The sequence below is a fragment of the Mauremys reevesii genome, linkage group 4 (genome assembly GCF_016161935.1).
Source record: "Mauremys reevesii isolate NIE-2019 linkage group 4, ASM1616193v1, whole genome shotgun sequence".
Taxonomy (NCBI): domain Eukaryota; kingdom Metazoa; phylum Chordata; order Testudines; family Geoemydidae; genus Mauremys; species Mauremys reevesii.
Genome location: NC_052626.1, coordinates 46,499,458 through 46,524,071, shown reverse-complemented (window position 1 = coordinate 46,524,071; position 24,614 = coordinate 46,499,458). Strand labels below are relative to the sequence as shown.

The following is a 24,614-nucleotide window of genomic DNA, read 5'->3' as shown; positions in this document are numbered from 1 at the left end:
CAGCTCCCACTGAATGTAATGGGAATAGTGCATGTGTTCCTGAAGGCAGAACTTGGCCCCAACATAATGTACATGCAGACTTTAAAATTAGAAATTCATTTTGAACTAACTTTAAACAAATGTGTGTTTCTCATATGTCTCTGCCAAGACTGGAACTCAGAGATGAGAGTCTGATAGGGTGACCAGATAGCAAGTGTGAAAAATAGGGACAGAGGGTGTGTGGGGGGGGAGGGGGTAATAGGCACTTATATAAGAAAAGGCCCCAAATATCTGGACTGTCCCTATAAAATCAGGACATCTGGTCACTCCAGAGTCTAACCCTCACTCTGGTTCCTTTACATCACATAAAAGGGCTTGAGCAGTGTAAAAAGGCTCTAAAACCCATGTGTGTCCAGGAGAGGATTCATCCAGCACAGGCACAGCAGCCTAATTGCTGTCTTCTATCTTCCAAGGACCTCTTGCAAGTAAAGGTATGTGTGGGGCTGGAAGTACTGTATCCAGAGTGGGATCAGCACAGCACTGCAGATTCTGGGCAGTGCTACAGGAAGGAAAAAGGGCAGGCTAGAAAATTGCCATAACTTAGACAGCCAGCCTTCGGTGCCTAAATTACATGGAGGGCCTCTTCAGCCATGGAAGAGCACAGGATTGGAAGGTGGCCTTAGGCCCCTGTTCTCTGTACTGTGAATTCCACGTTGCACATCTCAGAGACACAGCACAGAATCTCACAGCAAACCTTTAGAGTTCTGAATTTTACCAGGGGCTTTGGTCCCCCTGCCCAGGTGGTGGGGCTCAGGTGGGCTCAGGCTTCAGTCCCCCCGCCTGGGGTCATGTAGTAATGTTTGTTGTCAGAAGGGGATCACAGTGCAATGAAGTTTGAGAACCCCTGATCTAGGGCCTGATCCAAAGCCCACTGATGTCAATTGGACTCCTGCACACACATAGGTCTCATTAATGTTACAGATTTAGGGTTTGTCTTTACTGCATAATTAACTAGATCTGTAACTTGAGTTTTGCTCCTAATCCAACTCCAATCCACACATTAAATTCTGTAGCTCAAATTAAGGGTTGCAGGCCAACTAGCTCAAGTTTAAAGCCAGGGAGGGGGAAAGAAACTGGAGTGCTGCTCACAACAGAGGTAATTAAACTGCTGCATCCCCAGTACATAAATTACAACAGCTCATCAACCGCTAATCCAATCACTCTGCTAATCTAAACACACTGCATAGTTTGAGAGTTGTTTCAGCATAGTCGCTCTCAGGCCCTATCTACACTGGTACATTTCTGCACAGTAAAGCAGCTTTCTGCACTGTAACTCCCGAGGTGTACACACTGCCAAGCCACTTAGTACGCACAAACTGCTCAGTTGTAGCGCTCTTTAAAAAAAAAAAAAAAAAAAACCCACCCCAACGAGAGACATAGAGCTTTCTGCGCCGGGGGCTACAGCACTGTGGTGCCAGTGTAGACACCATGCAATTACAGCACTGTGATTGGCTTCCCGGAGGTGTCCCACAATGCCTGTTCTCACCTCTCTACTGTCCTATCCTCCGGTGACCAATCGTCATCCCCACCTCTTACATTCCTTTGCAAATTTGAAAGTCTCCTGCCTGTTTGCTCGGTGATGTGTGCAGTGGTCTCAGTTAGGGTGACCAGACAGCAAGTATGAAAAATCGGGATGGGGTGGGAGGTAATAGGAGCCTATATAAGAAAAAGACCCCAAAATCGCAACCATCCCTATAAAATCGGGACATCTGGTCACCCTAGTCTCAGTGCATCTTTCCAAATGGCCATGCCTGATCCATGCACCAGGTGATCGATACCCTGGTTGGAGTGATGCCGAGCTGCTGGACCTCATCGGCATTTGGGGAGAGGAGGCTGTGCAGTCCTAGCTGCGCTCCAGCTGTAGGAATTATGATACCTACGGACAGATTTCACGATGCATGACAGAAAGGGGCCATGACTGGGTCACATTGCAGTGTAGAGTAAAAGTGAAGGAGCTGCGGTGCTGCGCCCACAAGCTGCCGGTTCCACAAGAGCTGGACGCGATACTCAGTGGCAACCCCACCTCCACTGCGAAGGCCTCTGTGGATACTTTGTTGGCTCACGTGCCACTCGAGAGTGGACCAAGCCAGGAGGAGGAAATCTTGGATAAAGTTGGGGAGGGAGAACCAGAGGCAGAGAATGACTCGGAGGCCAGAGATGCATGCAATCAGGAGCTCTTTTCTACCCTGGAAGAGCCTAGCCAGTCACAGCAGTCGGATCTTGGCCAAGTGTAAACAGGAGAGGAGGCCTCTGGTAAGTGGATCTGATTTTGGGAATTGCTGAAGTGAGTTGTAGGGGGCAGGAGGGTTGCAGAAAGCAGGCTTATCTCCCGCCACATGCCTAGTCTGAGCAACGGAACAGGCTGTTGATAAACTCCCTCACTTCACGTGAATCTCCCTCAGAGATCTCCAGAAAACTCTCGTGTAGATACTGGACAATCTGCTGCCGCAGGTTCCTCAGCAGAGCTGCTTTGTTTCTTGTCCCATTAATGGTAACTTTCCCATCATGGTGGGGAAGAAGAGAGAGATAGACAACATTGCTGCACACAGGCTAGCCCGCATAGGGACCAGGGCAGAAGCTGCCGGCTTGGAGCAGACCCTTCCTTGATTCCCTGCTCACCCTCAGCAGCGAGATATCGTCCATAATGATCACATCCTGTGGAAAGTGTGGGGACAGGAATGATTATCAGCCCCCCGCCCCACAGTGTTGGCTCTCACCAAGAGCCACGTGCCCAATGTACAGCAGGGTCCAGAAAGAGTGATTTACCCTGCCCCTGCAGCTACTCACCATTTAGGGGGTCTTGTGGCTCATGTGTGCTTGCCTGGGGTCAGCCAGCTAGTGATAGGTGTGTGAGTACTGGCTGTGTTTTAAAGCACTAAATCAGTGTTGTTTGTGTTGCAAACAATACTGCTTCTGTAAAATGTTGCATTTAAACATCACAGAGATGACCTTTGGAGCCCAGCGTCCCTCTTTGTTATCAGTGGTGGAACGGCTGTGCAGAATTAGAAAGCGGCCAAGGAGGACTTTCTCCATGAGGTTATGATGCACTCTGCCACCGAGAAACAGGAATTGAAGGAGTGGCAGGACAGCAAGAAGAGGGACAGAAAGGAGAATGTGACACAGTAGGAAGAAGCCACGAAGGGGCTCTAAATGTTATGGAGCGCCAAGTGGACACACTCCAGGCAATACTAGCACTGCAAACCAAGTAGCTCCGCACCCGCTCTCCCCTGCAGCCGCTGTTGCCAAACTCTTTCCCATGTGCACGCCACACACCGCCAACACACTGTTATCAATCTCCTGGCTGCACTCTCTACCCACAGCATTCCACTCCTCCCTCCTCACAGTCCAGCACTGTGGACTCCCACTACGCACTGCACTCAACACCCATCCATCTGCAGTTTGGCCCTGCTGAAGTACAGCACCAGCTGCACTGTACTCCAAAGTGGAAGGCTGGGTATGATCCCTGGGACATACACAAATCTTTAACCGTCCCGGGACCCCACCTCCTCCTCTCACATGCATTTACTGGTAATACTTGAACAGGACAGTGTTCCAAAAGATGTGTGCATCATGCACCTTTCCAGACCAGCCTGCGTTAATGTCTGTGAAATGCCCACGGTGATCCACAAGCACCTCGAGAACCACTGAGAAATACCCCTTCTGATTAATGTATTCAGTGGCTAGGTGGTCTGGTGCCAGAATTGGAATGTGCGTGCCATCTATCGCCCCTCCACAGTTAGGGAAGCCCATTTGTGCAAAGCCATCCACAGTGTCATGCACATTGCCCAGAGTCACGGTCTTTCGGAGCAGGATGCGATTAATGGCCCTGCACGCTTCCATCAACATGAGTCCAACGGTCGACTTTCCCACTCCAAACTGCTTAGCAACTGATCGGTAGCAGTCTAGAGTAGCCAGCTTCCACAGTGCAATCGCCACATGCTTCTCCAGCAACAGGGCAGCTCTCATTCTCGTGTCCTTGTGCTGCAGGACTGGGGCGAGCTCGTCACATAGTCCAATGAATGTGGCTTTCCTCATGTGAAAGTTCTGCAGCCACTGCCTGTCATCCCAGACATGAATCACAATGTGATCCCACCACTCAGTGCTTGTTTCCCAAGCCCAAAAGCAGTGCTCCACTGTGGTCAGCACCTCCGTGAATCCCACAAACAATCTTGTGTCGCAGCTACTACGCGGGGTGAGATCAATGTCAAACTCCTCTTGCTTTTGTAGTTTAAGGCCAAAGTGTTGGTCAGAGTGAGCAGCATACTGGTCAGCAGTTCGGAATCCATTCCTGCAGATCGAAGAGGCAGGGCATGCAGTACACAAACCGTTGAAAGATGGCCCCAAGTGCAGACAGAAGCACAGGGATTCCTGGGATGTGAAGCAATGCATCACAGGGCTTTGGGACAGGACCCAGGATGCCCCTCAACCTCCTCCACCTCCCCACAAGTCTTAGCAGCAAAAGAGAAAGAGGTGCTCTGTGGGATAGCTGCCCAGAGTGCACCACTCCGAAGAGCGCTGCAAGTGTGAACACACTACTGCGCAGGCAGCTGTCAGTGTGACCACACAACAGTGGTTTTCCTTCTGCACTCTCTGAGTGGCACAGTAACTTTGCCAGTGTAGACGTGACCTCACTCGAGCGAGGTTATTTCAAGTGGGATAACGCAAGTGTATTAACTTGAACTGTTGCAGTAAAGACGAGCCCTGGATCATTTTATCTGAAGAGAGACAGGATTACAGTAGAGCGGGGATTCTCAAACTGGGGGTCAGGACCTCTCAGGGGGTTGCGACGTCATTATATGGGCCGGTGCGGGGGGGAGGGAGGTCGAAAGCTGTCAGCATCTACCCCAGACCCCACTTGCCTCCCGCATTTATAATGGTGTTAAATATATTAAGAAGTGTGTTTAATTTATATGGGGGGGGGTCGCACTCAGAGGCTTGCAATGTGAAAGGAGTCGCCAGTAAAGAAAAAAAGTTTGAGACCCACTGCAGTAGAGTGACACTAGCTTATTGTGCCATGTCTTACTCACTGAATTTTGTATAGCTTAAAAGAACACACCAGATGTATAGTTTGGCTGATAAAAGCAGAAAACCTACTAAAAATTTCACCTACTTATAATAAATAATGATACTTTATAATGAGAGCAGCTAACTTTTTCAGTAAAAAAAGTCTAAGAAGAGGAAATATGTGAGGTCATATAATCATATTTCTAGATGACAATGCTCTCTCTCTTCTACAAACAATTTAACCACTTATTTACCTTAGTTCTAATGACTCCATCATGTGGTTCACAGTGTTGTTTCAAAAAAAGTTTAAGTCTATCACGAGAAAAGAGATGTTTCCTTCGGCTATGGTGTGTTTAAAAAAAAAAAAAGAAAGAAAAAAGAAAAACAACATTACCAACTAAAGTCAATCTACATTCACTTATAACAAATGTAAATTTACAGATCACACAGAAACAGCGTGTCACATGATTTCTGCTTTCTGTTATTTTCTCAGTAAAGTTTTACTTTAGTATTTTCTTAGACAACTATTGTTCTCAACGACCTTAATGAGAATCAAGATTTCCACATCAAAAAAGTTTAATTACTGTACCCAACATATTATTTTAGATATCCAGACTTTGACTTTTGTTTTAAATCCAGGGAAATCCTATCACTTAAAATGTGTCTATACAGAGAGTAAGAGATTTCATACAATTGTGTACACACACGCACACACACACACACACAAAATCTCTGTATCACTGACTCTGTAGCTCTCCCAATATTAAACAAAAACAATAATATAAGTTATTTGTTCTGCAATGGCATCTAGAGGTCCCATCTGAGACAGGGGCCCCATTGTGCTAGGCACTATAAACTCTCATCAACAAGAGACAATGCCTTCCCTGAAGATTTATTTACCATCTAAATAGACAAGAGAGACAGTGAGATAAAAGAAATATTAATATTCTCATTTCACAGATGGGGAAGTGAGGTACAAAGGCCCTAATTCAGCAAAGCACGTAAAGTATGTGTTTATGTCCATCCTTTACAATTAAGCGTGTGCTTAAGTGCTTGCTGAACAGAAAGAGACTACTGCGTCAGAGACAAAGAAATTAAATGACTTGCCCAGTGTCACAAGAAGTCTGTGACACAACTAGCAATTGAACCCAGATGTCTCAAGTGACAGCCCAGTGTTTTAGCCACAAGACCATGCCTTCCATTCTTAAGCCTGTGTATTCTTTTTCTTATTGCACCTATTTCTGATGCTACTAGAGATTGATTACAGTACAAACAATTTAGTTCTAGAATGAGTCTGTGTTAATACATCAAATACCACTAGAATCACTCAGATCACACACACTATGGAAGCTGATGCACAGTTTACTCTTTAAAAAAAAAAACGAAAAAAAGATTTTATTTAAAAAAAAAACCTATCACAGTTTGTTAGAGTGAGGTTATTAAAAACTTTCAATTTTAAAGAGCAACAATTACATCCTGTCAAAATGTCAATCGCTTAAAAACGACTGCAGAACTCAGCTCCCCAGTTTCAAACTATTTAAAGTCAATATAGCTAAAATGTACACAGTTTACAATACAAATACTACAGAAGACCTGTGGGACACAGAATGTTTGGCTTCAGCATTTCTAATTGAGTGTTGAATACATAGTAAAACAGGGGTCGGCATCCTCTGGCACGTGGCTCACCAGGGTAAGCACCCTGGCAGCCCAGGCCAGTTTGTTTACCCGCACATCCCTCACCCGTGCCGCTTCCCGACACCCCCATTGGCCTAGGACGGCGAACCACAGCCAGTGGGAGCCACAGTCGGCCGAACCTGCCGACACGGCAGGTAAACAAACTGGCCCAGCCTGCCAGAGCGCTTACCCTGGCGAGCCGCGTGCCAGAGGCTGCCAACCCCTGTAGTAAACCCAAGTGTTATTTTGATCAGACATAATCTTACCATGAACCATATACTCATAGTGAAGACAATTCAGTGAGTAATTCCAGCACAGTGCAATTCTAATTTACATACAAGGACAATATGACAAAACATTAATTTTTACCTTATCTGAGATGCTTTTACAGTAACAGATTCATATAGTTCTTTTTTAATAGGCTGGACTTTATACTTGAACAAGGAGGGATCAATTAATGCTTTTTTCTTCCTAAAAAGTAAAATAAAATGATGAAGTATTTTGAACACACACACACACAAAAAAAAAATCACATTTCTAAACAGATTTTGGAACACTGATCTTAAAAGTAATTATATTTATCAACAGAACATGCCCCTGGAAAGTACATTAGCACATACAGTGGCACCCATAACTTCCATTGATGCCAATCAACTCATTGACTTCTAAACAAAATAATAAAAATGCCAAATACATGTGTACTTGCATTTAGTTTTAAAATCAGACAGAACAAGATAGTCTAATAAAGAAATAATTTATAATTTAATCCCAAAGTTCATGCTCTTACCATCAGCTACTGGCATGAATCAAGCAAAGGAGAGGAAAACAGCCATACGGCTGTAATAACTAAAATGCAACACTTTAAAGGACCAGTCTAGGAGGATGAATACTCTAGCTGGCAACATTTTGAAAGGAAGAGGCTTCACAAGACAATGCATTACTTCCTCAACTTTTTGGAAAAACTGATTGACAAAAAGATAGTCATGATAGCATACATTGTTTAAGAGTCATGTCTTATGACAAATTAGTACAGTAGATTCAGCATATTTTCCTTATGAAGGCTTATGTATTTTTCCATCACCAGGGATCCTAGAAATCAGTTTCCCATGGAAAACTGCAGAATTTGTTTTTATAGAGAATCTTTAGATTTTACATTTTGTGAAAAAATAAAACCAGATATTAACTGAATAAATGACACTGGTACTTTCAGTAAAATTTAATGTGCACAACCGCTCCCTCTTCTCATTGATTTTTGAATGCACTTTAAATTTACAGTGGAACCACGTTTATCCGATCTAATTGTGACCAGGGCCAGATTGGATAATCAAATACTGGGAGAATCAGCAAAGAGCTTTCTATCTCTTATTTTAAGATGAAGGGAGGGGCTCAGGCACGCAACCCCAAGCAGCGGTGACAGTTGGAGCCCCTGCCACCCAGAGACTGACCACCCGAGCCTGGCCCAGTTAGGCTGGTGGTTTGATTAATACAGAGAGACAGATAATGGTGGCTTGTATAAACAGGGTTCTACTGTAGATCAATAAAACTGTGTTCAACTGATACCTATAAATATTGTGGCTAGGGAAACTAAAGTTCAGCGTTTCATTTCAAACATGGAAAACTGCAGATTTTTATGGGTTTTTTTATTTGACAAAATTTTGGTTCATCACAGAAAACTAGGATCCCTGTTTATCACCAAGATGAAGATGCTTTTGTATGCCTGTGTTTGTGAGGCTAAGCATCACTAAAACACATCTAAGTCAATATTTTAACACTTTGATTTTATTAAAAAATTAGACATTCTGTGCTTTAAACAGAATGATAATGGTACTATTTATATACAAAAAAATACAACAATGAAACTAAGTGGTGTGAAGTTATGATTTTATTTTGTTTCAACTATCTTGTGTTTTATTATTAAATAATAATACTGAGCTCTCATATAGTGCTTTTCATCCATAATTTCAAAGTGCTACTGCTTTAGCAGGCACAGGACTAGACAATTCAAAATTAATATTGGATCTGGATGGGAATATAAATTACACGGAAGGACTGGTATCTTTTCGCCAATACACTGTAATGCTATTCATAAAATGCTTGAAGATGGACTCTATTGCCCATTGTAGCTTGCGTTTCGTTTACCATTCTTGAAACTATTTTATTTCCTAGAAGAATACATCCAAGAGATTTTTGGAATCGTATATAAGGCTTACACAGATATGAGATTTGCCCCAGCGTTTTGATTCATACACACGGGTCTGCCTGGTGGATATATACAAGATACAGATGCACAATTGGACAAATTTTACAAAAAAAACCCAAACCAATGAACAGCCCTATAAGACGGAGCCAGTGTCCTCTGAACATGAGGAAACAAGGATCTCTTTTTAGAACAAAAAACACCCCTTGTTAAGCAACTTTTTTCTGAAGGAGTTGCTTATAATGGTCAAATGATTTCCCAGCTGGTAAAGTCTTAAATCCAGACTGTTTCTTGAGAGTTTTGTTTGATTTAAATATACACACCCCTATCTCAAAGGAGGTATTAGCCTTGCTCATAGCATCGTATATGTTGGACTTGTGAACTAGCACTCTTATCCAAATTCTCGGAAATGCATAATATCTGTTGAAGTGTGGAGGTTTGAAACTACTAAAGTCATACAGACCATACTCTCAAATAAAAATTTTTGTAATTAAAAAACCAAATCACTTACATCTAGACTGCTATGGCTAATTAAGAAGTCAATAAATCCCCAATTTAAACAAGATTTAACATTGTACTGATATATTGTTTGAAATTTATTAAATATAGTTCAGTCAGGATAGCACTAAAGGGCCCTTTCATTTTCTTTTGATTGTTTGAAGATAATTTTGGAGAGAGTGAGTTTACTAAGACTGGATGTGTCACATCTTGAAGACTTTCATATAAGATCAGGTCTTCCACATTTAGATTAATCTTCTATAATCTGAAGATAAGAAAACTAAAACAACAAATATTTGTATTAGAGTGTTACCTACATATGAATTATGAACAGGCTAATTTCCCCACCATACATCATCATATTTGGGAACCTTCTCAGTCTAACATCCGGCAGAAAACAAAAATCAATCAGAATAAGCAGCATTAAGAGTGTTTTCTAAACTCCTTTATCCATTTTAAATAGGTTCACAGTCCCAACACCCAATGTAACTGAAAACTAGAGTAAGGAATAGTTTTTCCCTATATGACTCTGAAACTTTTGTAACCCTGACCCATATCGGGGGACTGGGACAAGGAAATAAAGATCAATCTCACACATTTATTCCACTAACATATATATTGGGGTGAACAGGCTGAGTCCCTATCCAGTCCTCAACAGATCATAAAGACCCTGAGCTAATTTTCAAACTTACCCCCTTCTGGTGTCTAGCTTTAGTAGGAACTCAAAAACAATAAAAACACCACAAACTCTTAGCCTTAGCTTCCTCTTCAAGTGTAGGTATTCCTAGGGTTTTCCTCTCAAATATCCTCAATCTTAGGCTTCCTCTAGTCCAAAGAAACACCTCCTTTACATCCTGTCTGGAGATAATGAGGCACACCTGCTAGCATAAATTAGCAGTAATTGCCCTAAATCCTAAAGTGAGGTTTTGGCACCTGACTCTAGCATGACTCAACAGAAGAGCCCTGCATTCTTATAAAAGGGCTCAACAATATGCTATCCAGTTAGAATTTGCAGATCTTATTGCATTGCAAAATCTCTAGAGAAGAAGAGCAGCAGTTGGGGTTATTACTTTGTTACAAATGGAAGACCCTGAACTTTGAGAGTTATTGTATTAGTCTGCCATTTAAGTCAAAATAATAATACTTTGATTTTATAGAACACCTTATCAATATGAAATAAGCCTTGTAACATCCATGCTGAGGTATGTATTACTAGCTCCAATTTACAACTGTGAAGAATCTGTGTAGAGTCAGGGGAAAAAACAAAAACAGATCTTCTGATTCCTAATACTGCGCTGAAAGCAAAAAAAATAAAAAAAAGGTCCACTCCCGCTAAGCTGGTAGGGTAAGATTCACTTACCTATCCAGAGTACATACAAGGTCCTCTTCACAGCATAGTCTACAAAGGCTGTTGGGGCCAGATTCCTAGTTAGGTGGCAGACAAAGAAGGGCAGCAGCCATTTATGCAGGCAATAGGCTAAAATTGTAGCCATTGACAGACTACACTGCAGCCTTGTGGCCTGCTAGCAGGTTCAGGGCGGGATGAATTCCACCCACCAAGATTCCAAACCCTTATGCCCCACACAAAGCCAAATTACTTTATGGGATGAAGACATGAATTTCTCTCCCAGTGCAGAGCCTGGTTATTCATCTATGGACATCTGCACAGCAAGGTTTAAACTTGTGTAACCTACTGGCAATGCTTTCAAGCTTATGTGATAGAACACCTAACATCATAGCTACCAAGAATGCACTGAAACTTTGCTACTCCTGTAAAGGTTTCTGAAAGTGGATACTTCACTGAATATGTATAGTTCAGATGAAACAGCATATTAAGAGCTCTGTCCAAGGTAACTATTACTATTGGAGGAATTCTGCACCACTGTGCACTGCAGAATTTGCACAGAAATTGACATTATGAACAGAATTTCCTTTCTTCCCACAGAAATAGGCTACCTGCTGGCCACAACTAGAGGTCACTGGACCCGGCAGAGCCCAGCTTGCAAGTAGAAGACAGGGGAGGGGGAGGGAGCTGGAGTGTTCCCAGCAGCTGTGTACCCAGCATGCCCTGAAGGAAGAAGGCAACATGCAGGAAACTCCACACAAGCAACAGGAACCTAGCATCACACTATTTCTCCATCTGGATCCTGGGCTCCAGTGTTCCCTCTAATTTTTTATGTCCATGTGCCGAATGAATTTTGTTATGTGCACCAATATGAAGGTGATGTGTGACACATCACCTTTGTACTGGTGCACATAACAAAATTCATGTGGTGGGGGTGGGGCCAAGCGATTTGGAGTGTGGGATGGGGCTCAGGGCTGAGGCAGAAGGTTAGGGTACAGAGGGGGGCTCTAACTGGGGGTGTAGGCTCTGGGGTGGGGCTGGGATGAGGGGTTTGGGGTGCAAAAGAGGGTTCAGGGCTGGGGCAGAGGGTTGGGAGAGTGAGGGCTCTGACTGGGGGTGCGGGCTCTGGGGTGGGGTTGGGGGTGCAGGCTGCCCCGGGGAGGGAGGGACCCCCCCCAACCCTCCCTCACTGCAGCAGCTCGGGGCCAGGTGAGAGGTGCCTCTTCCTGGCTGCAGAAGCTCCAGCGGGCCTGGGCCAGGGGAGGGACACCTCTCCCTGGCAGTTCTGGCAGGTCTAAGCCGGGCCGATGGAGGGGATCCTCTCCCTTGCAGCTACTGGGGGGGCTGAGCAGGGGGAGGTGTGCCGCTCCCTGCCAGCCTGTACGGCCCTTGAGAGCCTGCCATGCAGCCACACAGCTTACAGGGAACGTAGCTGGGCTCTGGTGAGGAAGAGGTGTTAGTGTATGGGCTGGGGGGGGACGTCCCACAGCTGGGCTATAGTGGAAAAGTGTCTGGGCCGAGGGGGGCCTTCAGCTGGGCTCTGGTGGGGCAGAGATGCAAGTGGTTGGGTTGAGGGGTCCTGAAGCTGGGCTCTGAGGGGATAGGGGGTGCAGATGTATGGGCTGAGGGGTGCCCCACAGCTGGGCTCAGTTGGGTAGGGAGTGTGTGCAAGTGTCTGGGATGGGGGGAAAACAGCTGGGCATGGAGGGGAGGGGGGTGTAATCTTGACCCCATGCTGGGCTCTGGTGGGGAGGGGGCAAAGAAACTGGAACTGGGTTGTCCTAGGGGTTTCTTAACTCTCTACTGCTGGGGGAAATTTTTTTTGTCAGTATTTTTACAGACAGAGCTGCTGATAGGTATTTTGAAATTAAACTGAAACTGGCACGATTATAAACTGTTATTTTGACAAATAAAATATGCAGAATTTTAAAATACTGTGCGCATAGTTAATTTTTTTGGCACAGAATTTCCCCTGGAGTAAACTATCTAGAACAGGGGTGGGCAAACTACGGCCTACGGGCCACATTCTGCCTGTCAGACCTTTTAATCCGGCCCTCAGCTCCCGCCGGGGAGTGGGGTCAGGGGCTTGCCCCACTCCACATGGCTCCCAGGAAGCCGCCGGTCTGACCTCCCTCCGGCTCCTACATAGTACACGGAGGTGCGGCCAGCCGGCTCTACACACTGCTCTGTCCGTAGGTGCCAGCCCTGCAGCTCTCATTGACTGCGGCTCCCAGCCAATAGGAGCTTCAGGGGTGGAACCTGTGGACAGGGCAGTGTGCGCAAAGCCTCCTGGTTGCACCTCCGCGTAGGAGCTGGAGGGGTGACATGCTTCCAGGAGCTGCTTGAGGTAAGTGCTGCCTGAAGCCTGCGCTCCTGAGCCCTCTCCCCCACAATCCCCTATCCCAGCCCTGAGCCCCCTCTCCCACTCTCCAAATCCTTCAATCCCAGCCCGGAGCCCCCCTCTTATACCTCAAACCCTTCATACCTGGCCCCACCCCAGAGCTCGCACCCCCAGCCAGAGCCCTCCACCCCCACTCCCCCATGTCCCAACAGCCTGCCCCATGCCTGATCGCCCTCTGAACCCTCGCTCCCAGCCTGGAGCATCTTCCTGCAACCCAAACCCATCATCCCCGGCCCACCCCAGAGCCCAAACCCCCAGCCGGAGCCCTCACACACCCCTGTACCCCAACCCCCTGCCACAGCCTTTATCCCCCTCCCGCCCTCCGAACCCCTCGGTCCCAGCCTGAAACACCCTCCTGCACCCCAACCCCCTCATCGCCAGCCCCACCATCTACCCTTACCCCCAATTTTGTGAGCATGTATGGCGGACCATACAATTTCCATACCCCAATGTGGCCCTCGGGCCAAAAAGTTTGCCCACCCCGATCTAGAAGTAGAGCTAGGGCTAGACAAACAGCTCAGAAAACTAATTTCAATCTGATGCATGTCATGGAGTCACACTTTTTGGACTAGTTACAGATTCTGCAGTCAAACTACTCCTCTGGTGATAGAGTAACCTCTGGTAACTTTCTTTTTTTCGACAACATGCATCAGTCTTGACAATTAATGAGCAATAACATTTCCTGTAGAAGCAGACAGTCATTATTGACTGCTACCATGTTATGAGGCATAACCTTTTATAACCCTGGCTCAATAATGTTACTGGGACCAGGAAATAAAGACTATTTTCTTACCAGCACTGCAGTCTGTCACACCATCTTTACATTTTCCTCCCTATTCCAACTATGGTTGCTCACTTTTCAATTGAAGAAATGCACATGTAACTGAGAATCAAAAACCTTACAAACCGAGCACTTTAACCTCTTCTGCTAAAGAGAATTTTCAATCAAGACTTATTTTTGGATTTTTTTTTTCACAATAACGAATGGTCTGGAAGAAGGGCTACAATGAACAATTATGCTGAGTATACAATTCACCAGTACCCAAGACACATTCAGAAATTACATAAAATCTATCATGGTGAAAAGGTTTTTCAAAATGACAAAATTTAATCCCTAAAGGTTTAGCAATGCAAAATCTTCCCACTCAATTCAATGGGACTATTCACAAATTTAAGTACTATTTGTATAAGTAAGGGTTTAAAGACTTAAGACCACAATACCTACAAACTCATGGCAAGACTGCATACTCAGGTAGGTTCTTTTGGGGATATGGTCAATACTTTTAATATTTTGGCGTAGCAGATATGGTCTAGTGATGTTATCCAATTTTGCAATTTCTTCTAATTCATAGTATTTTAATTTTGTATTTTTAAACTTCTAGTAATGGAAATTGTTTGGTTTTTACATTTACATCATGCAATGTTGATTAGATATGCCACCAATGAAAACAGCTGTGAAGAATAATAAATAATATTGTTTAATAACAAGCCAAAACAAACCTTTCTATATAGTTAATGAGAAGTTTCTTTCCTCCCCATCAAAAAAAAAAAAAAAAGAAAAAAAAGTGAGGTTATCAACCCTAATCCTGCAGCTGGCTCTGCAAGGGTGGAAGTTAATGGGGTTGGCTGAACATAAGGGTCTCCCTGCACAGAGCCAGTTGCAGGATTGCAGTCCGTATCTGTATTAAATTTAAAGATAACCTCACTTGAATTTCATACTCCTGTAACAGGGAGAATGCACATATTTCAAGATAGAGGGCTTCTCTTTAAACATTCAGACACTCCCTTACATGACACTAGAAACATCATTCAAGAGTGGATAAAATTTCACAGGTTTACCTTCATTATTTGCTTAGTTACACGAGGAGCAACCTTGTTACATACCCTGACATCAACTGAATAATTTATAAACCTGCAACTGACAGCCAAGGATGAACTGCTGCACTTCTATGTAGCCTAAATAAAGTCAATGGGGTGCTCAGAGAGCATGAACAAGCCAGTCTGCACACAGTCAATTGAAACTAATAATTTGTAACTCCAAAGCACTTTTCTTCCATAGACCTCACAGTGCTTTATACAGAAGAGTAAATTATCTTAATTTTACAAGTAGCGGAAGTGAGTCATGTAAACTAAGTTACTTGCCAATATGAAGTTGCTCCAAATTATCACCAGTATAACTGAGGCCACAATCTGATCCACTGACTTTGTCCATCGTATAGAAATATCCTTAGTAAATCTTAGTTCTTTCTTGCCCCACTTTTGAGGCCTTTTGGGTGTAACGGTAAGTGACATTATAATACTGTAATAAGTTTAGAAGAGAATGCACAAAATTTATGGCAACATACAAAATTTTTCAGATACTAATGTACACACATACACTAAGAAAACTGTGGAATAAGGCACTTTGTAAATTAAAAATATATTAATAGTTATTACAGTTTTTTGAATAGAAGTATAATTCTGCAGATACAATTTATTTTCAAACGTAAATCATGAAGGCAGAAGCTTAGCCAAGTTCAATTCATAGAGTCACAATAAGACTAGGTCTCTTCAATGCAGAGACTTGAAAATCTTTGGTTCTTTATTGTCACAGTTTTGAGCGTGGTGATGGAACAGTGTTTATGAATTCAGTACCTCTTATATTTCTAAGTAATAGCAGATTGTGAAAATGAGGAAGCAACTGTATCGTAGTAATAACTATTTCAGACTACTCAAAAGTAATGGCCCTGATCCTGCAATCTATTTAGACAGACCCCTACACCCATCTGAAGCACTACTGAAGTCAATGGGATTCCACACAGGCATAGGGGTCTGGCCACAACAATCAGTTTATAGGACTGTGGTCTAAGTCTGTAGCTCAGCAGTGCCATGGACTGGCAAAATAATTGTAAAGAGGAACCTTGTTCCATACAAGGGAAAATTCTCAAATTTATCTCACTTTTATATTTTCCTCCATAGTTTTCCTTGCCACATTCTCAGAAACCAGTTCAAATGGGCTGACCTAAACCCTTACTTGATCTTCCTACTTGCTCTTATATATAAAATCATAAAACTGAATTTGAGTCTTTCCTATAGCAGAGGAAAAATATGGCATACTAAATTAAGGGTCCAGGAGGAGCTGGGTCATGAGGATAGGGTTGTCGGGTCAAAAAGGAAACCTGGCAGCGTCCAGTCAGATGTACTGACTGGACACCAAAAGTCTGGTTACTGCGGGCATGGGGGCAGGAGGTGCTAGAGCATCAACCCGTGCCAGCCCCTGCTCAGCCAGGGCCACCTCCTACCTCCATCTCGTGGGGGGGCAGGCAGGTTCCGTGGCAGGCAGCAGCTCCGGAGCAGAGGCAGGGCTTTGGGGGAAGAAGCGGAGCAGGGGTGGGATCTCAGGGGGGAAGAAGAGGAGCAGAGGTCTGGTTGTCAGCAATTAAAAAGCTGGCAACCCTACATGAGGCAGAAGTCTGTTCATCTAATACAAATATAAAAATAAATGCATAAAATAATGGGACATATAGCTTCTGGAAGAGTTCTCTTTTCCGTATTTGCTCTAGAGTGAAATCCCAATTTAAAATACAAATCCTGAATTAATGTTTGCAATCTTACAAGTATTTTTAGGTTTTGTCCAAAAAACAAAAAACTAACATAGAGTTTAATGTAAGACTGGTAAACAGAGCAGAAGTAGAGGAGAGAAGCTCTGAAAACAGACCAAGTGCTACACCACTACCCTCCTACAGACAATGTAATCTGAAATTGATTAATGCTTCTTATGCCTCAATTATTCTCTTTTTTCAACACTCTCTGGCTAAATACACTTAAATCGCCTATTTTGCAATATATAAGGCACCTGTGAATGTTTAGCCACTCCACTCAGCTGGGTGAATATTCTGACACCATATCCTCTGCACTTTGCTTGAGACAAATCTCCTCATGAAAAGCCCCACTAAATCTGCTTTAGCCTCATTTTCTAAAATTTAATCAAAGTATTTGATACACTTGAAAAATTGTAATTTACCCATTTTGTGCAGAACTGTTGTGTGTTTCTGAATCATCACTATCACTGATGACGATAGTGTCTTCATTGGTACTGTTGATGTGGCCATTGGCCACTCCATTGTGAAGCGGTGGAGCTATGACTTCCAAAATCTTACACTGCAACCTGAAATAAAATAAAGACATTTATAAACATCAAGGTCCTTTGATAATGCAAAAAGTTTAAATTTGTTGAATGAATTATTCTAAAAAAGTACATTTGTAATCCCAGAATAGAAACAGTGGTTATATTTTACATAGGAGTTCCACCTTACCGCATCTGTAAAAGTGACTAATTCACTTCCTTAAATATATACCAACTTGACTAAACAGGCCAGTAAATTATTAGAATTTTCTAAATCAGATATACACTTCACTTAGCTTTGTTTACTTAAATATACTTTTTCAGTTTATTTTGAAATCACTGGTAGTAAGAGCTTTTGTGCTTATTTTATCCAAATGACAATTAACAACATCTTTTTAAAATAAAATGATTTTTTTTTGTTACTGAGAAATGAGACGGAAACCTTTTATGTTTATTTTCATAGTAATCTAGGAAGAAAGGAAAGGATTTTGTGTTGCCAAAGTATTTATACTAGAAAAGATCATCCTCTAGTATGGTTGATGACCCAAATAAACAAGGCTAAAATGACCACTGTGTATCTAATCTTAATAATGGCCCATTTATCTCCTGACACATATAAGGCTCCATCTGGCACACATACAAATGACAAACAAAGCAAATCCATTCATTTGCTATTATAAGTGCTAGATATAAAAGAAACAAAATTAAGTGTGTTATTCAAAATCTATAATAAATTGACACTCATTTAATATATTTCATAACCATATAATAAACTATTCTTAGCCACTAAGTTTCTCCCTTCCCTGGCACTCCTGGGTGCACATTTTTTAGTTTAATCTCTTAAAGCCATGTCTGCATTATGAAAATTATCCATTGTGGACAATGACTGAAGCTGAACACTGACTGCAAGAGCAGCCAAAGGAAAACCATATTAAAACCACCTTCTTAGAGAAACTGAGTATCAGTATTGGTAATGGACATCACAGAATTGCAAAGCACAGGGCTTGAACCAAGCTTTCTTAGCCCCTTTAGTCATCTGCATGGGGGGTCACAGACCCAAAACAGGAAATACTTCTGAGGAAAAATCATCTGGAGAGAACCAACACTGGAGAAGGAAAGCAGCCTAGGAGGGCTAAACACCAGGCAATGCTTGCAAAGGAACAAAACAAAACAAAACAAAACAAAAAAACCAAAAATGATAAAGAAGTTCTTACTAGCCCCTTCCTCCCCATATATAAGCATGTAGGAGAAAAAAGGAGAGAAAACAAGAGAAAAATTGAGGCCATTAAGCGTGCTGCCAATCTCACTACACTTTCAGCAATAAGAAGGAATGAGAGAACTACTCAAGCTATCTCCCCTCCATCCCCTTTTATAAACTCAGAACCCTGAATGGGGGAAGAAGGCTAAGTAGGCTAACATATCCTGCTTTCTAAAAGATTTCAATCTTGCTTGGTCCCAGGATATGATTATCAATTTATGAACAATTTCCAAAAGGAAGTCAACTGGCAGTGAGCTCTTATTGTAAAATAGTATCTGCTATACACTGATACAAACATACATTTTAAAAAAGGATTTCTTCCAAGACGGTTTAGGCCCAAAATATTCCCCACTACAAAATACTAACTCCTGAAACAAACTGTTTGAAATGAAGAGTCCATGTTTTCAAAACAGATCATCTGGAGGGAAAGGGAAGGAGGAGGGACTAGTCAGCTCAGGTTATTGGCAATGAGATACAGAAACTTTCATCTTCCACTGTTTCAAATACTTCACCAGATAATAACAGCCAGAAACTACCCTCCAACAGCTGCTGGTTATCCTATGTAAAGTAAATTGGTTGATAATTGTCCCAAAACCACAAAGACTACCATTACAATTAACATTAACTGGCATTCTTGTATACAATCTTTCAGCATATTCACATGAAGATTTAACTACCCCACTACCTCTAAGAGAGTCCCTCAAAATCAGGGTTCAGGCACACTGGCACGGTAGTTCAGGGAAGTCTGCACTACTTTTGCTCATACAGTAATTGTTGTGTGGATAGAAGAAATTTCTAGTGACACTTTAGAGCAGAGGTGGGCAAATTACAGTCTGTGGGCCACATCTAGCCCTCACGACCATCCTGCCCGGCCCCTGAGCTCCCGGCCGGGGAGACTACCCCCTGCTGTCTCCCCGCAGCCACCGGGCAGTGCTCTGGGCAGCGGAGCAGCATGCTCCTGCAGAGCAGTGCAGCAGCATGTCTGGCTCTGGCCGGGCAGTGCAGCTGCCAGACATGCTGCTCTGAGCAGCATGGTAAGGGGGCCAGGGCCAGGGGGTTGGATGGGGCAGAAGTTTGAGAAGGGGGGGCAGGGGACGGGGTACAGGTGGGGGGGGGTTGGATAAGCATGGGAGTCCCAGGGGGCCTGTCAGGGGCAGGGGTGTGGAAAGGGGTCAGGGAACGGGGGGGTTGGATAGGCGTGGGGTCCTGGGGAAGGGGGCATGTCAAGGGGTGGGGGTGTGGATAAGGGTCAGGGGGACAGTCGGGACAGGGAACGGGGTGGTTGGATAGGGGGTGGGGTCCCAGGGGGCAGTTAGGGGCGGGGAGGCCCAGGAAGGAGAAGTTAGGGCACAAGGAGTAGGGGGGGTTGGATGGGTTGTGGGTTCTGAGGGAGGCAGTCAGGGGATGGGAAGTGGGAGGGGGCGGATGGCGGTAGGGGCCAGGCTGTTTGGGGAGGCACAGCCTTCCCTACCCGGCCCTTCATACAGTTTTGCAACCCCAACATGGCCCTCAGGCCAAAAAGTTTGCCCACCCCTTCTTTAGAGGGAACCCCAACATCATGTCTCACATGCACAATTATTTAAATAGATGCACATTAACATTACTACAATATAATAAAGGAAATATAAGCTCCCTCTAACCAGGGTGCTTGACAAAGACCAAGGTCCAGCAAGATTTGCCAGATCCATGCCAAAAGGCCTAAACCCAGGGGCGGCTCTAGGTATTTTGCCGCCCCAAGCACGGCAGGCAGGCTGCCTTTGGCGGCTTGCCTGCGGGAGGTCCCTGGTCCCGCGGATTCAGCGGCACACCTGTGGGAGGTCCGCCGAAGCCGCGGGACCAGCAGACCCTCCGCAGGCATGCCACCGAAGGCAACCTGCCTGCCGCCCTCGCAGCGACTGGCAGAGCCCCCCCGTGGCTTGCCGCCCCAAGCACGCGCTTGGCGTGCTGGTGCCTGGAGCTGCCCCTGCCTAAACCTACTATCCAATCCAATACCAAAGATAAATTGGACCAACAGGACTCAGCCTAGCAGTGTAAAAACTGTGTTTCAATACTACTATGTGGATCTATCTATGGTCATCCAGTCCTCAATTAGCTTGCTACTAGCAAGAGGACAGTACATTTTTCAAGTCCTGCCAAAGATTCAGTCAGGGAGGGAAAGAAATTAGGAATTGTGTTTCATCTATTTCCACCCCAAAATGTACTCACATTTAATGTAATCAGAAAACCAGTGAGCCTTATTACACACATCTGTCTTATAGTGAAGAGGTCAATACCACAAAACTGCCTGTACAGATGCATTATCTGCTTTACATCTATTAAAAAAAGTACATTACATAGTTGGTTTCACTTTAAAAGTGTTTTTTGTACTTTTTTATTTTATAAGCTGAAAAATAAATTTCCCTGAAAATTTTATCCAGTTCAATTTAGCTAAAATTTTTAAAAATTAATTTCTACTAGAAAACTATTAAAAGCACCAATCGGTTTGGAGGCATAACCACTCTATCAGTCTAGTGCTTAATTTTTAAAGGGCCACAAGAGGGCGCTCATACATGCTAAAACTGAATATATTAAAAGAGCCTCATGAAAGTTCCAGTTAGAACAGACCGAATTCCGTAACGTATACTAAATTCTACAATGTGTCATTAAAAATTGAAATAATTTAAAAACTGAAAATGGTTAACCTTCCTGGAAGCTGCTGAATATTTAGTCAATGAGCATTTCAGCACAACACTTATTTACTTCTTTATCCCTTTGCTAGGTCCCAAAGGGGGCGGGGGGGGGGGGATGCTATGTATCCTCTCTCCTCCCATAATAGCAGAGACTCAGCTCAACCATCACGCCCTATAAACTTGATGCAGGGAAACAAGAACCTTCAACACGAACAGTCGGGGTGATTAATCATTTGAACAAACTACCACAGAAAGGGGTGAATTCTCCATCTCTTGATGTTTTCAGATCAAGACTGGATGCCCTTCTGAACGATATGTTTTAGTCAAACAAGCTATTGCACTTAATACAAAGGTAAGTGGGTGAAATTATGTAGCCTGTGATACACAAGAGGTCAGACTAGATAGCCAGTTTGTGTCTTATGGATAAGGCATGGAGATCACAGTATTCACAATAATAGTGAACCTGAATAAAGTCTGTGACGAGCCCATCCCACACTCAGCCCGCAGCAGCAGCTCCTGTTCCATGGGAATGGACCAAGACCCATACGCACTGGAGATGGGAGAGTCAAAGGGACCATGCCCCCCAACTTTTTAAAACCTGGCTGGAAGGAAGCGGGCTGCAGCCTGACGCAGCCAGCACCCAGGTTCTGTGGTGCATCATGCAAAGTGCTGGTCAGGTTCCACTCTGCATCAGGCCCCTTGTGGACAAGCCAGGCCCTCACCTGCTAGCTGTCAAAACTGTGGTGGTGGCACCTCTCAGCACAAGAGACCAACCGGACCCATCACCAGAGGGTCTCGGGCTCAGAAGGGAGGGAGGTTCAGATAAGGGGGGGGGGGGAGAGATTCCCCCCCCACTTTTGCAGTCCTTTCAGCACCCCAGGATAGAGACAGGTGCATGGATGTGCCAAACCTGAATAGTGCTGCGACCACAAGCTCCAGGTCACACAACACATGGAGTAGAGAGCCTACAGCCCCACAGGACAGGAGCCTCCACTATGGGGTGGGCTCGCTTTCCAACCATGCCTCCTCTCCCCCCTTGGGCCTCACCTTTCAGCACACCCAGTATATAATCCACTCTTTCCCTACTCACCCCCACAACAGTATTCTCTTTGGTGTCAATTCCTTTTTTATTTACTTATTTTATTATGAAACTTTCTACAAACAACAAAAGTTACTATTTAATCGTTTTGGGTGCGGAAAGCATTAATGTAATATTTCATAATAGCAACAAGGATTAAACATAATTTTTGATAAATTTGATTCAGTTTATTTAAAAGTGGGGAAAAAGTATAGTTCTTCCTTAAGAACAGCAGATGAAAACTATATTTGGAGATCTTTCTGTGACTTTTTATTTTCTTCCTTCACCTCTGCCATGAAATTTATTGAAAATTTCTGTGCCAAAATTGTAGCCTTAGTTATCTATCTTATTTTATATCATAATGCAGATAAAAGAAAACAGATGAATACCAAATAAAAATGTGACTGTGAAGGAAAACAGCAAACTCTCAAAAACAGCCCCTTCATTTAAAAAAACTGCTTTCTAAAACAAGGATAGCTTCAGCATGAGCTAGGTTAAGAAGAGCATGGGTTAACTGAATGAAAGACATTTTTTCTACATCTTGCATTAAAAGTTACATTATAAAATGGTTTTTTTTAGTCACATAAATTATTTGAGTTAATTAGGTTTCTCTCCTTAAATTCTAGTATGGTCAGCAGTAACTACAGTGACAGCCAAACCCCACTGAAGTCATTAGGAATCTTTCCACTGACTTCAAAAAATTTGGAACAGGGCCAGTAAAGCTGCTAAGGTAAAAGCAACTTGCTGCACAGGAACACACTGGAAGTTTTAGGGCTTGTCAACATGAACATTTAACTTGCAGCAACTGGGGTGTGAATCTACCCCGCACTAGCCTGCCATGCTCTAACTGTCCATTTGGACCTTGCTGACACACACTCCTTAGCGCACTTTGATCTACTCCTGTTTCAAAGTGGTGCCCCCCATCAGAAGAAGGTGGAGCAAGGAGTTCTAACTAAATACAAACTGTAGCACCATTTTACCAAATCAAACACTGAAGCATGATGCACAGTTCAATGTGCTGTGGCCTTTTTGAAGAAGCAGCCTTGGAATGAGCAGACGGCTAGAATCTTTTCCGACACTGAATGCTCTGCTGCTGTAAAGGAGACCACCTTTGGAACCGGAAAGCAGTATAGGAGGAGATCTTCTTTGAGGCAGACAAGAGCTGGGAAAGTCTTATAAAAGTTAAGAGCGGAGGGGAATGAGATGGGGTGACTCGGTTTCAATCCTCTCTACAGACTCATCCGTTTCTTTACTAAAAAGACCTGACCCTTCAAAGAGGAGGTCTTCAATTATTTTCTGTGATTCCAGAGCAAGGCCAGTGATCCGAGCCAAGAATATCACCTCATAACTATGCTAGAGGCCACAGCGCTAGCCATATCCGAGGTATCATAAGACAGTCTCAATGAATATCTAACGTTCTACCGTCACTGACAAAATTTTTTACAGGTTCCCTTTGTTCCTCCAGTAAGGAGTCCAAAATAGGGTTAGTGAAGCCCCAAACTGCATAGGTGTATCAGGACATGTAGTTTGCCACACAGAAACCCAATAAAGAGGAAGAATCAACTTTTCTCCTAAAACCATCCAGTCTGCAGCCTTCACTATCTAAGCCCTGGTGTACACTACAAACTTATGTCAGTAGGACTACATTGGTCAGGGGTGTTGAAAATCCGCACCCCTTAACGACGCAGTTATACCAAGATAACTCCCAGTATAGGCAGCGCTGTGTAGAGGGGAGGGCTTCTCCCATCAACATAGCTACCACCTCTCGGTGAGGTGGAGTACCTACATCGATGGGAGAAGCTCTCTCACTGGCGTAGGTAGCATCTTCACTAAGCACTACAGCAGCACTACAGCCGCTGCAGCACTGTAAGTGTAGGCAAGCCCTATGGGAAAAGAAAGAGATACCTTGCTGCTCTAGCCAATTTCCTGGTCTGCGACGACCACTACAGAATCTGCTGAATGATGTAACAAAAATCAGTGGCACTACAAGTTTACTTGGTACATCTGATTAACCCTCTTCTACATCAGAAGAAGAAGGTGCCTCTGGTGCCAGAAAGGATATCAGTGAAGATGACATCACTGGTGCCAAAGTCAGTGCCACAGCGAGCAGATCTGGCCACAGTGAGCAGATCATCACTGATTCCTATAATAAATTGAAAGTCTCATACCATGGAAATAAGGAGTACACAGGTTGCTCCTCCATCTCCTGAAGGCAAAGATGGAGCAGTCTGGAAGAGTATAGATCTTAGACCAAAATATAAGAAAAGCAATACAAACTGTACTACTGACAGCAGGGCCAGCTTTATTAACTGCGGGGCCCGATTCTAATACCCTGTGGCGGTCTGG

General features: G+C 43.8%; 1 protein-coding gene across 7 annotated transcripts in view; it reads right to left on the bottom strand.

The window, feature by feature from the left end:
- BAZ1A (bromodomain adjacent to zinc finger domain 1A) overlaps positions 1–24,614 on the bottom strand; it is a 111,259-nt gene that overhangs the window by 61,930 nt on the left and 24,715 nt on the right. For 6 of the 7 annotated variants that reach the window (XM_039534964.1, XM_039534965.1, XM_039534967.1 and 3 more), the window contains 3 exons: positions 17,162–17,305; positions 7,087–7,188; positions 5,298–5,385 (listed from right to left, as the gene is read on the bottom strand). In XM_039534964.1, the coding sequence (XP_039390898.1) occupies positions 5,298–5,385; positions 7,087–7,188; positions 17,162–17,305 (334 nt within the window). Of the gene's footprint in view, positions 1–5,297; positions 5,386–7,086; positions 7,189–10,104; positions 10,241–17,161; positions 17,306–24,614 lie in introns of those variants that run through there. The other variant, XM_039534970.1, reaches the window with a different exon arrangement.